This window comes from Schistocerca nitens, chromosome 7, assembly GCF_023898315.1.
Source record: "Schistocerca nitens isolate TAMUIC-IGC-003100 chromosome 7, iqSchNite1.1, whole genome shotgun sequence".
Taxonomy (NCBI): Eukaryota; Metazoa; Arthropoda; class Insecta; order Orthoptera; family Acrididae; genus Schistocerca; species Schistocerca nitens.
The window spans coordinates 226,414,898-226,428,436 of NC_064620.1; the positions used below are offsets into that span (position 1 = coordinate 226,414,898).

At 40.0% G+C, this 13,539-nt stretch overlaps 1 protein-coding gene across 1 annotated transcript in view; it reads right to left on the reverse strand.

Annotated features, from left to right (window-relative positions):
- Positions 1–1,394: 1,394 nt before the first annotated feature.
- LOC126195543 (uncharacterized) overlaps positions 1,395–13,539 on the reverse strand; it is a 111,263-nt gene continuing 99,118 nt past the window's right edge. The window contains exons 8-9 of the mRNA XM_049934167.1: positions 5,150–5,322; positions 1,395–1,585 (exon numbers count right to left, since the gene is read on the reverse strand). Coding sequence (XP_049790124.1) covers positions 1,395–1,585; positions 5,150–5,322 — 364 coding nt within the window. The remainder of the gene's footprint in view (positions 1,586–5,149; positions 5,323–13,539) is intronic.

Consider the following 13,539-nt stretch of genomic DNA (forward strand, 5'->3'; position numbering starts at 1 on the left):
AAATGCCCCTAAATACTCTGTGTGTGTGTGTGTGTGTGTGTGTGTGTGTGTGTGTGTGTGTGTGTGTGTGGTGGTGGTGGTGGTGGTGGGGGGGAGGGGGGGCATGATGTTCCCCCAACATGTCTATTTGATACTTCCTGGCTGATTAAAACTGTGTGCCCGACCGAGACTCGAACTCGGGACCTTTGCCTTTGCCTTTTAATCAGCCAGGAAGTTTCATATCAGTGCACACTCCGCTGCAGAGTGAAAATCTCATTCTGGAAACATCCCCCAGGCTGTGGCTAAGCCATGTCTCCGCAATATCCTTTCTTTCAGGAGTGCTAGTTTTGCATGGTTCGCAGGAGAGCTTCTGTAAGGTTTGGAAGGTAGGAGACGAGATACTGGCAGAAGTAAAGCTGTGAGGACCGGGCGTGAGTCGTGCTTCGGTAGCTCAGATGGTAGAGCACTTGCCCGCGAAAGGCAAAGGTCCTGAGTTCGAGTCTCGGTCGGGCACACAGTTTTAATCAGCCAGGAAGTTTCATATCAGCGCACACTTCGCTGCAGAGTGAAAATCTCATTCTGGATGTCTATTTGATGATGAGACTGCAGTGACTCAAAACCAGTTAATGGTACCACAAATAGCATTTCATTCAAAAAGTGATTGGTTGCATATCAAACCCATATAAACTAATGATGTTTATTCCATAAAAAAATGTTTAGTTAGATTTTACGCCAAGCTTTCCAATTGTGATTCTGTCAGCCTTATTTTGCAAGAACAATTGGCACGTTTTCCCATAACCTTCCCTATTATTATCATTATTCTTAATTTTTATTATGTCTTTTTAACACTGCATCAAATAAGCTTATACAATGGATATTAGTTTCCCAGTAAGCAAGGCAACCCTTTTAGAACCTAAATACGGTTTTTTAATTAGAGATAAAAAAATGTCTTTTGGAACATAATCTGCTTACCAATGGTGGATCATCACCTTTGAAGAATGAAATATATAGAGCCAGCTCATTTGGAGAAATGCTCTGTCTGGCCAACAACATCACCAATTCCAGTACCACTTTTTGAAGATCTGTAAAATTAAGAACATGTCTTAGCTACAAAAACAAACAAACACTCTCTCTCTCTCTCTCTCTCTCTCTCTCTCTCTCTCTCTCTCCCCCACCCCTCCCCTCCTACACACACACACACACACACACACACACACAAAACTGGTATAATTTGACACAGATCAGACAGAAAGCAGAAAATTCCAACAAAGAAACTATACATACTATCAATGACTTTTCAAGCAGACTACACAAAGAAGAATGAGGAATACCATTCAACAATATACAAAGACTGCATGAAAGTTACTTTACAGCGCTGTGTTAAAAATGACAATGCTGCTTACTATCCCTGTGTTCTACACTGTTGCCTCTAAATTTTGTGACCTGGTATGCCACTGGACACCCTTTTCATAGAAATCTGCTGTCACTGATGATAATAAGATAGAATCCATTTCTTTCACTACAAAATGTCCGTGCTTTATCGAACATTCCCCAGTTGCTTCTGACAACTGCCTCTGCTGCTCTCCATCATGATCAATGTCATTTCCTGAATTGAATATTCATATTCATGAACAAATCACTAGATTACCAACTGCCTTGCACTCATACACCTGAGGAATTTTGTTGCAAAAATTTAGTTTACGATTCTTATCATTATCACAAAACAAAAGTACACCCCCATACTCAGCATGCAATATTGTGATAGAGGTAATGTTAAATACTATAACAGAAATATACGTCCAATGGATGAATTGAATTGTTGCCAGTGTTTGTCACTAGTACTTCTTTTCCGAGTGCCATATTGTAAACAACAAGAAAGAACTTGGGGATCTACAGTTGAGCAGGAAGAGTTAAGTGACTAACTATTATGCTTTGTGTAATGCAACAATGTGTAATGCATGGGTTGTGGCTGAAAACTTTAAGTGTCTTTTAATTGCAGGTATCTGCAGCTTAACAAGTCTTCTTTACAGTAAATAGCAATCTGTTTGATACAGAGCCTTCTATCATCATGATCTTGTCCTATGTAGCTCACTCATTTCGTTAGTTAGTCTGCTTTCTCGTTACCATAATTGCTACATACCACCACTCACAGGAGTATCAGCTTCTTCCTTGCATCTCTCAAAATATTCCATACATTGAAGTTATGACAATTATTCTAAAGTGGGTTTTTAGCAGCAGAAAGGTCCAATTGTAGCGTATCAGACACTTCATAGAATACTATAATTTGTATTAGGTTTGTTTCTTCATATACTAAAACAGATGATAGATCTGCTGGCAAACTAGTATATGGTCTCTTGCCTGAGTATAATATGCAGCCAATTATAATGTAATCCAATTGCACAGATAAAAAAATCTTCTCATTAAGTGGCACCAGCATAAAACAAATACAAAGCTTAAGTAAAAGTGCAAGCTTCCAGAGCCAGTGGCTCTATGAGGTGTGAAGGAAAAGGACTGGAGAGGTATAGGAAATGGGACACATTTGGGATAGTCATCCAGAACCTTGGGTCAGATAAGATTTACTGGACATAATGAGAAGGAAGGGAAGTCTTTCCTTCTCATCCCATCTGACCAGCAGTTCTGGGCAACTTTTATGAACTATTCACATTTCCTAAATCTCACCAGTCCTGTTCCTTCATACCTCTCCCTTCCTCTTCAATCTTTCTGTGATAAGAAGGAGCCACTGGTTCTGAAAGCTTGCACATTTACTTAAGCTTAATATGTATTTTCTCCTGGTGCAGTTTGATAAGTAGATTTTTTATCTATTCAATTACATAATATTTTCAAAATTTGATTGTTTTTGTTGATTTATTAACCTCTTATTATAATGTGGCATATTGCTATATCTATATTTGGATGCACAGCATGATTACAGAAAGGCTTGCTGGAAACAAGAGTGAGATATCATATAAAAATTGAAAAAGTGTATTGCTGAATATCTTAGTGGAGAAAATGACTAAATAACATTTACAGCACATGCTGTTTGAAAAATTAATAATGTTAGAAATCTAAGATTTTTTCTGTTTATTTACAACTTAATCCCTGTTGAAATGTATGAAAATAAAGTATGAGCATGCAAAATATCCTGATAACAAAACACAAATGATTACCATGAATAAAAAGTGTGCTAAGGTAACAAATTTGGAGCTTTTCAGAAAAAAAAGATCACTTATTTGGACCAAGATGAGTTTCAAGAAAGAAATTCTGGAGTGAATTAATGGAAATGTGACAAATATGTAAAAATGTTTACTACCAATTGTTTGTCAGTAGCTACAGGCACTTTAATGCAACCAAGCTTACGTAAGTCCTATAAACTGACTTCCAAAGGCAATTACTTCACATCACATAATACAGTATTTAAAAGAGAGAGAGAGAGAGAGAGAGAGATATTTATTTATATACTTGTTCCATAGATCTGTACATGTGAGCAAGTCACTCAGATGTGGAACGTGTCAATGTAATAATACAATACATAGAATAAAGACATTGTTATAGTATTAGTAACAGTGCACAAAAGTCATACTTATTAGCTTAAAAACTAGTCAACATAAATGTGAAGATAGTAGTTTCATATTTAGGGCATTATTGCATCTATTTTAACCTTGAACAGTAATCAAAACTTCCCATTTTGGGTTTAAAAGTGACCCAAAAATGGAAATGAGAAAAACAGGAATTTTTACATTAGGGCATTATTACATTAGTTTAACAGTAAACAGTGTCAAAAAATTTAAAAACATCTTTCCAATCTGGGTTTTACTTATTTCTCTGAAAGAATTCCTCTAGTGAATAAAGTGAGGTCTCAAGTAAATAATTTTTCAAGCTACGTTTAAATACTGATGTACTACTCCTTATACTTTTGATGCTGTTGGGTAGGGAATTGAAAATTTTCGTCCCAGCATACTTTACCCCTTTCTGAATAAGTGTCAAGTTCTTTAACTCACAGTGGAAATCCTCTTTTCTTCTGGTGTTATGTTCATGATGTAGGCAATTCGTTTCATATAGAGTGGGGTTATTTATTATGAAGCACATCAGTGAATATATGTACTGAGATGTTGCTGTCAGTATTTCAAGTCGTTTAAAAAGATTTCGACATGAGGTTCGTGGGGGTACACCACAAATGATTCTTATTGCTCTTTTTTGTGCTGTGATGATTTTCTTTGCGGCAGGTGTATTGCCCCAGAAGATGATGCCATAACACATGACTGAATGAAAATAGCCAAAGTAAGTTGATTTTGAGATGGTAATGTCATTGAAGCGTGACAAAATTCGTAAAGCAAATGTTGCCGACGTCAGCCGTTTTAGTGTTTGTAGAACGTGATGTTCCCAGTTCAGCCTACTGTCCACATAGACGCCTAGGAATTTTGATAAGTACACTTGCTTTATCATCTGATCATTCTGTGTGATAACTATTTCTTTTGGGATTTTGTGGGTTGTCTGGAACTGGATAATTTTTTTTTTTTTTTTTTTTTCTTCAGGTTTATTGAAAGGGAGTTAATACTAAACCAACCCAGAACTTCTTTAAGGATATCATTGACCTCGGATTCTAAGTCAGTAGTTGACACATTATCCACCACAATGCTCGTATCATCAGCGAACATTGTAAATTTACACTGCTTATTGATGGATAAAGGCAGGTCATTAACATATATGAGGAACAGCAAGGGCCCAAGCACTGATCCCTGTGGCACTCCATGCTGCACAATTCCCCACTCAGAGTCCACTATATATTGTGATCCACTATCTGAAACATCTAGAATAACTTTCTGCTTCCTATTTTCGAGGTACGATTTTAACCAGTTCCCTACAGGTCCTGTAATTCCATAATGACAGGCCTTCTTGAAGAGTATCTGGTGATCTACACAGTCGAACGCCTTTGATAGGTCGCATAAGACACCAATTGGCAGCCTCTTGCTGTTTATAGACTCTAGAACATCATTTGTGAATGAGAAAATTGAGAGAGAGAGAGAGAGAGAGAGAGAGAGAGAGAGAGATGGAAAACAGCAATGTAACTAAGTTCTAAATCCACAAAATAACAACCAGGCATTTATATACATACAATTTAACCTTTGCATGATAAAAACAATACATATTATGCAAATGTGATGCATTTTACCTATCAGAGTAGCATCTCTACGCCTGAGACTCAGACCAAAGCCTTCCAGCAATGTTGATACCATCCCAATCTTTGCAAGCCGTGCACAGTTTTCTGCACAGTCTCTGCATAATGTTGCAAGTTGTTTCAATACTTCCACTGCTTCTTTACTTTTCTGCTGTACTTCTGGAAGGCTGGAGAACAAAAATACAATAAATAGTCATCTTTTAAATTAATGCATAGGCTCATCATAACTGAAAACAGGCAGTCTCATGTCTCAAGGAACATAAACATCCTGATGCAGCTACTTGCAAATTACATTCACAACTACAAAATATTGTTTATTTAGCCACTATGTTCCTGCTGGTAGTTCAACAGCACCATGCAGAAAGTACGAACACACAATTTCATCTGAACTGCACAAAATAGTTTTCAATTACTAGTTTATAAACAAGGAAAATATTCAAAGGCAGGTACTTAGTGCAACATTATGTAAAGTATAATTCTCGTGGTGTGGGAGGGGGTGGAAAGGAGAGAGGGAGAGGTGAAACAGAGAGACAGAATTCCACAAAGTGAAAATTACTCACATCTGGTTTTCATATTAAGCAAGAAAGCATATTAAGGAAGAAAAAGCAGTGCTGGTGGTACAAGTTGTACACTACCTTTCCTTGCATTCATCTGTGACACACATTTTGTCTCCTACTAAAGAAATCACTGAGAAACCCCACTTGAACACTGGGATGGAAGATATGCTCAGGCTATTAGCTGCCATACACAAGAAAGTGCAGAGAAGTTCATGCCACCAGGAATGTGACTTTATTTAATCCCACAGGTCTATAATACACTCCCTGACAATCAAATGAAGCACCCAGGAGAAATGCTCAGATGTCAATACAACTTCATACACTTACCCACCAACGGTAGGTATGTAAACAATTATAGTTGCAATTCTCTGTGACAAGCAGAACTGCTACCAGAGATCATTAGTGCTGGTATGGTTTATATTAATCATGAACAATGTCAGATGTTGACTGATCACTGTGTAGATCATGGACATGCCACAGCCTTGTGTGAGACAGCATTATCAGCACCAAACAAACTTTGAAAGTGGATCACTTTGGGTCTCCCTTTGCCCAGCTCACTGCATTGTACAATATCCAGATTTGTAGGGCTATGGCCCAATGTAGGACAACATGGGAATGTGAGGGCAGGTAAACTCATTGTCAAGATTCTGGTCAACCATGTCTGACCACTAGAAGGGAGGATTTCCATAACCAATTTTATCTTGTCCATTAATGTTATGCACCACTATAGTTGCCACACCAGATGATTTTGATCTGTATCAGTGACACTGTAACCTGCCAAATCTCAAGTGCCTTACCTTGTCTGCACCTGTTCTAATTTAGTGCTTATAATAAACCGGGTCTTGCGTAAAAATTTTCAAATTATAGAAACTTATGATACCATCTTATTTTGAGGCAGGGTTATATCTATTTTCGGATATGTAGAGTTAGATTCATATTTTTGGATATTTACAGAATGTTTTAGTAGTCTGGTGAAGTTCTGCTGTGCTTAAAGTTAGTTGTACTGATATTTTTTACATGTTATCAGGTTATGCTATAAGAATTAGTCTTCCGACAAATTTCAGAAGAAGATATAAAAATACAACCTTATTTTTTATTTTATTTTATAAAATCAATATTATGTCACTTATGAAATATGTCACATTTGTTTAGTCTACTAACCTATATTTTACTCCTTTTATGAAGTAGCTTAACACTTATAATTTTGAAAACATTCAATTTATTTTGTCACTGTCATTTCATGTCTTTTTCTTCTTCTTTCGTTTCACCCTCTTTGAGGTATGCTGGGTCAATCATTTCTATGTGCATTGTTCTTTTCTTAGGGCCCAGTATTTCATCATTCTTTCTGATCTTCTTTTCCTCTCTTCTTCCGAGATGAAGGGTTTGGACTTTTTTGTAGATTTGTCTTGGAATCGTATGTTCTCATCTTTAGTAATTAATTTAGCTGTTCGATCAATAAGTGGATTTTCTGAAATCTTTAATTCTACTAGGTCTTTCTCAGTTTCTTTAAACCAGTTGGGTTTCGTTTTGCGGTTACGGAAAAAGTCAAAGATTTGTTTAGTTAATCTGTTAGAATTCATTCTGAGAAGATGACCATAAAAATTTATTCTACTTTTTTGCACAGTATTTGAAAGTTTTTCAATTTTCTTGTAAAGAGTTTCATTTTTTTATGTATATAATCTTATTGTCTTGAAATTTTGGCCCTATGATTTTTATCTTGTGGTAAACCTTCCGGGATGTAAGGTCGTGGTCCATGAAACTCTTCAGCTCCTAACGTTTTCATGGACCACGACCTTACATCCCAGAAGGTTTACCACAAGATATGTCATCCGGTAGTGAAAACTTTCATCCTATGATTTTTCTTAAAATTTTTCTTTCCTTTAACTCAAGTTTCTCCATTTGGCCTTTGAAATTCATGGTTAGTGTTTCTGCTGCATACAGTGCTTCTGGCTTAATCACTGTCTTGTAATGTGTAATTTTGGACCCCCCCATGAAAGGGATTTCTTATTGTATGTATTTTTTGTTAGTTGGAAGGCCAATTCAAGTTTATTTTTTCTGGATTCCAATGCTTTGCTTTCCCCAGCATTCCAACTAAACCATTCTCCAAGATATTTGAATTCTTTTACTATTTCAATCTTCTGTTCTTGAACTTTGAGGTATTTACATGAGTGCTTGATGTTTGTCATTATCTTAGTTTTTTCAAAGGAGATGTGAAGACCTATTTTAGCTGCTTGTTTCTTTAGTTCAACAATTTGTTCCCGTGCTTCTTCCATTGTTTCAGCAAACAGGGCCATATCATCTGCAAAAGCAACGTAATTTACTTTAAGATTCTTCTTTTTGCAACCCAGTCTTATACCACTCTTAACATTTGTGTTCCATTCTCTGACTACTTTCTCAAGCACCCAATTGAACAGCAACGGTGAGAGCCCATCCCCTTATCGCACTCTTGTTTTTATTTCAAAGGGTTCAGATAATTCTCCCATAAATTTAACTTTCGAAAATGTATTTGTAAGGGTTGCTTTTATAATATTAGTTGTTTTCTTATCCAAACCCATTTCTTCCAGGACTGATAATAGAGATTCTCTATCAATCGAATCATATACTTTTTTAAAGTCAATGAAGGAGATTACGTGTGTCTTTGCACTTGATTTTTGGTGAGACATAATGTCTTTTATTTTCATAATATTTATTTTTTTCCATATGACTTTTATTCCCATAATATTTTCAAAGAATTTTTATATGTGAAAAGCAAGTAACTTTGATTTGTCTTAAATATTAAATGTGGAAATTTATACAACACCAATACAAATCAACAAATGTTCTGGATGCTTCTAAAACATTAGTGGACTGATATATTGAAAATGTGTACCAAAGATATGTCAACTTTATCATTAAGTTTCCAACTATGTTCGAGTACAGTTCACAAGACTCTTTGCTACGAATGATGTAAACAAAGAGCTACTAAAAAAGTTTTGTTGTACAAACTGTGACTTCATTTCTTGTGAAAAATGTTTATAACATGTCTGCTGAATTGGAAGAAGGGCAATTAAAAAGCGGATGTGAAAAAATTAATGAACTATACATCAGTCAGTGCTGTAAGACAACCTTTTACTAACTTCTATTTTCATTAAGGTATCAATTGGACAAGAACCTAGGTGATGATAGTAATTGCAAGTTAAATAAATCCAACTTGTATATAAATTTCTCCTCTTAAAACATTTCCATAAATATTGATAAATTTGTACTTCCAACATCTGAGGGCTGCTCAAAAAGTAAGGTGACTTTTCAAATTGCGCAGGCAATGTACCTTCTATTATAGATCTTTCTTTCTTTCTTTATGTTGGTACACATGCCCCAAGCATATGTTCGCAGTTTCAAGTGTACAGCATACTCCGTTTGTGTTTGCTTTTGGTTTTGTTTTGCTTTAGGGTGCAAAAAACAACTGGTGTCACATGCACCCAAGTCAAAACTACAGAACACAAAGACAGATAGGAATTAAGAAACGACTATACTTCAGTCCCAATTGACATAATAGAAGACAGTTAAAAACAGGCAGGTGGAAAAAGGGCTAAACAAGACACCATACAGAAATGTAGGGCCAAAACTAAATAGTAAATGGTCATCACCATACTGCTTTGTTGGATAAAAAGTAAACATGGACAATAGCCCGCACGTCATTTTCCAAAACGGCTGATAACACAAGCAGCAAACCCAAGTGGGAACGTAAATGGTTAAAAAATGGGTATTCCATCAGGAAGTGGCGGACAGTTAAAACTTGGGCGCAATGTGTACAAAGTGCTGGGGTAGCGTCACTTATCAAATGACAATGGCTAAAAACCCGAAATGACCTCCTCCCAGCGGGAGGCCGAGAGGTGGTCATCCAAGCCACTGGGAGACGCTCAATAATCCTAAGCTTTTTCCCATGAAGGGAGGACCAATGGCATTGCCAAAGGGACACCACCTCCTGACAGAGGGCACTACAGAGATCATTGAAGAGAATATAGGAACTAGTGGGCTGTGGTATGAGGACTGCAACCTTGGCAGCAGCCTCATTTCCTGGCAGACCGACATGACCAGGAACCCACATAAACATCACAGTGGCTCCACCAAGACTGATCAAGTGACAGTTTTCCTGGATCTGCTGCACTACGGGGTGGGCGGTGTACAGCGCACAATAGACTTTGAAGGGTGCTGAGTGAGTCTGAGCAGAGGACACAATTGAAAAGGCTGTGTCACAGGATGTACTCCGTGGCCTGATACAGGGCGAAGAGCTTGGCTGTAAATACTGAACAGTGAGCCAGAAGCCGATATCGAAGACACAGGTTCCAATGATGAAGTCATACCTAACCCCACAGTCAGTCCAAGAGTCATTAGTGTATACAAAGGTACTATCGCAAATTTCCATGCGAAGGTCATGAAACTGAAGGTGATAGACCGAGTCTGGAGCAGTGTCCTTAGGAAGCAAATGAGGGCCAAGGTTAACATGGGCCACTTCACAAAGCCAAGATGGTGAAGGGTTCACTCCCACCAGGAAAGTTGCAGGTAATGTGAAGTTAAGCCACCATAGCAAGTGCCGAAAGCGGACTCCAGGAGGTAACAGACAAGGAGGACACACACCATACTGGTGATCAAAGGAGTCATCAAAGAAGAAGGCATAGGATGGGTGGTCACGCATGGTAGACAAACGGCATGCATACCTGCTGAGGGGAAAGTCACAGCAGTAGGACAGTGGTAGTTCAACAGCTTTAGCATACAGACACTCAGCCAGGGTAGTGTAAAAGGCACCCACGGCCACATGGATGCCATGATGGTGGATAGTGTTGAGACAGCATATGAGGGATGGACATGCAGATGCATAAACAAAGCACCTATAGTCTAGTTTCGAAAAGACAAGGCACCGGTACAAACGGAGGAGGGTGGTTCGATCTGCACCCCAGGAAGTATCACTGAGAACACGTACAACATTGAAGGATGGCATACAGTGGGCTGCCAGGTGAGACACATTGGAGGACCAAGAGTGTTTCCTATCGAGCAGGAGCCCCAGGAATTTCATAGTTTCAACAAATGGAAGGGCAACAGGCCCAAGATGTAAAGATGATGGGAGAAACCAACTGCATCGCCAGAAATTCATACAGATGGTTTTGTCAGTGGAAAAGTGAAAGCCATTCTCAATGCTCCAGCAGCAAAGACGATCAAGACATTGCTGAAGATGCTGCTCAGTGAGAGAGATCCATGGAGAACTGCAATTGGTGGCAAAATCGTCAACAAAAAGGTTGCCAGAGGTGCCCAGTGGGAGACAGGCCAATGACAATAGCAAAGAGGATGACGCTCAGGACGGAACCATGAGGCACACCGTTTTCCTGGATAAAGGTGTCCAATAAGGCAGAACCCACACACACCTTGAAAACTTGGTCTTTTAAAAATGTCTGAAGGAGACAGGGCTGGCAGCCACAGAAGCCCCATGTGTAAAGAGTATGGAGGATACCAGTTCTCCAGCAGGTGTCATAGGTGTTCTCCAAATTGAAAAACTTGAAAAACACAGCCACAGTCTGGGATTTACACAAAAAACCATTCATGACATGGGTTGACAAAGTAACCAGATGGTCAACTGCAGAACTCCGTGCATTCCTCAGTAAATTGTGGGACTCGAGCCACCATACCATCCAGGCATGAATCATATGTTTCATCATCTTGCAAATGCAGCTGGTGAGAGATATGGGGCAGTAGCTTTACTAGGCTTTACTAGGCTTAGTATGGGGATGACAGTGGCTTCACACCAAAGTCTGCGAAATATGCCCTCTGCCCATATGCAGCTGTACGTGTTAAGCTGAAACTGCTTGCCTGCAAGAGAAAAGTGGTGTAACATCTGAATGTGGATGGCGTCTGGCCCTGGGGAGGAGAATCAGGATGAACTGAGAGCCTGATCTAGCTCTCTCATAGTAAAGGTGGCATTGTGGCACTCACGGTTCGGAGGAGAGAAGGGTATCGCCTGAGCCTTCTCCACTCGTTTCCGACGTAGAAAGGCAGGTTGATAGTGGGAAGAGCTCGAAATGTCCACAAAATGGTAACCCAAGGTGTTGGAGATAGCAACAGGGTCCACGATGACTTCGTCTGCTACTGTCAGGCTGGAAATTGGGGAACAGATCTTGGTCCCAGAGAGCCATCGGAGGTTGGTCCATATGATAGAGGAAGAGATGGACCTGTTAAAAGAACTAGTGAATGAAATCCAGCTAACTCCTCTTTTGCTATCCCAAAGAACATGACAACACTTTGCATGCATATCTTTACAATGAGTGCAGTTTGCCATCGTAGGATGATGTTTAAAAATGTGGAGAGCACGTCTCTGTAAGCAAATTGCGTCACGGCATGCCACAGTCCTACAACGGAATGGGACACGACATGGTAAAGAGGAAGTACGAGGAATGGAACATACTGCAGCAGTAGAATATCATTTGTGAGGTATTCCACTTTGTCATCACAACTGGGGAAATCTTGTTCTTTGAAGGTCTCCAGGGAGGAGTAAAGCTGCCAGTCAGCCTTAGTAAGCAGCCATTTGGGTGTGCACACTGATAGACTAGGAGTCAGCAAATGGATAGCAGAAAGGAAATGGTTGCTCTAGTAGGTGTCTGAGACAACAGACCACTCAAGACGATTGGCAAGCTGGGCAGTGCAGAGGATAGGTCCAAATGGGAATAGGTGTGCAAGGAGTCGGGAAGGAGGAGTCGGAAGTGGGTCCTCCAGTGTTTAAGGCAGAAGAGGTTAAGTTGGTTAAAAAGGTCAGCCAAGAGGGCGCCTCTGACACATCCTGGGAGAACCCCAAAGGAATGATGTGCATTAAAGTCACCGAGTAGTAAAAATGTGGGAGGTAGCTGTGCAATAAGCTGAAGGAAGTCTGCTGTGGTGACACTGAATGATGGACGGACATAAATGGCACAGATGGAAAAAGTCAGGTGGGGAAGGAAGGGACGAACTGCAACAGCTTAAAGGTGGGTAGTCAGGGAGATGGGTTGACTATGAATGTTATCCTGTATGAGCAGCATGACGCCCCCATGAGATGGAATGCTGACCTCAGGGGGAAGGTCAAAACGAATCAGTAAGAAATATGAAAGCTCAAAGCTGTCATGAGGGCGTAATTTTGTTTCCTGAAGGAGACGCTGTGATGCTAAAAGCAGCCTTAAATCCTCTTTGTGGGACCGAAGGCTGCGAACGTTCCATTGGAGGAGAGTCATGATGAGGAAGAGCTGTAGGGGTGTCACCTCGGCAGCTGCCGAGTTACAGCCGGTGAAGAGTTGCTACTCCAGGGAACAGAAGCAGGAGGATCCTCCTCCATGGGGTCCACAGAAGCATCGCCTTGCTTGTGTGGTCAGTCTATGCAGTCCAATGCTGAAAAATGGTTGGTGGTGCACACCGGTGACATGGAGGCTGGCCGGGCTAAGGTATCACGTGGCAACACTGTCAAAGAGGATCTTCGAGTTGGCGAAGGAGAAGACTGTTTGCCATTGGTGGACTTCTTTGAGCCTTTCTAGTTAGAGGAAGACTCGGGTGTTTTTTGACTGGAGGGATGGAGGAATTCTTCACAGGAGTACTACTCCTGTCCTCTCTGGCCTACCGGTTGTGTAGCTGGTGGCTTCACCCCTTGAGGCGAGAGTTTGATGGCTTGTTGCACAGGTGAACGGGGGGGATGGCGATGCTACCTTGACACTGGGCAATTTCACAACCTCAGACCTGAATTGGAGGTCGCATGTCAGCATGGCCATGTCCTTCATGGAGTGAGAGGTAACAAGAACAGAAGTATAGGTGCCAGATGGGAGAACACAGGGTTTGCGA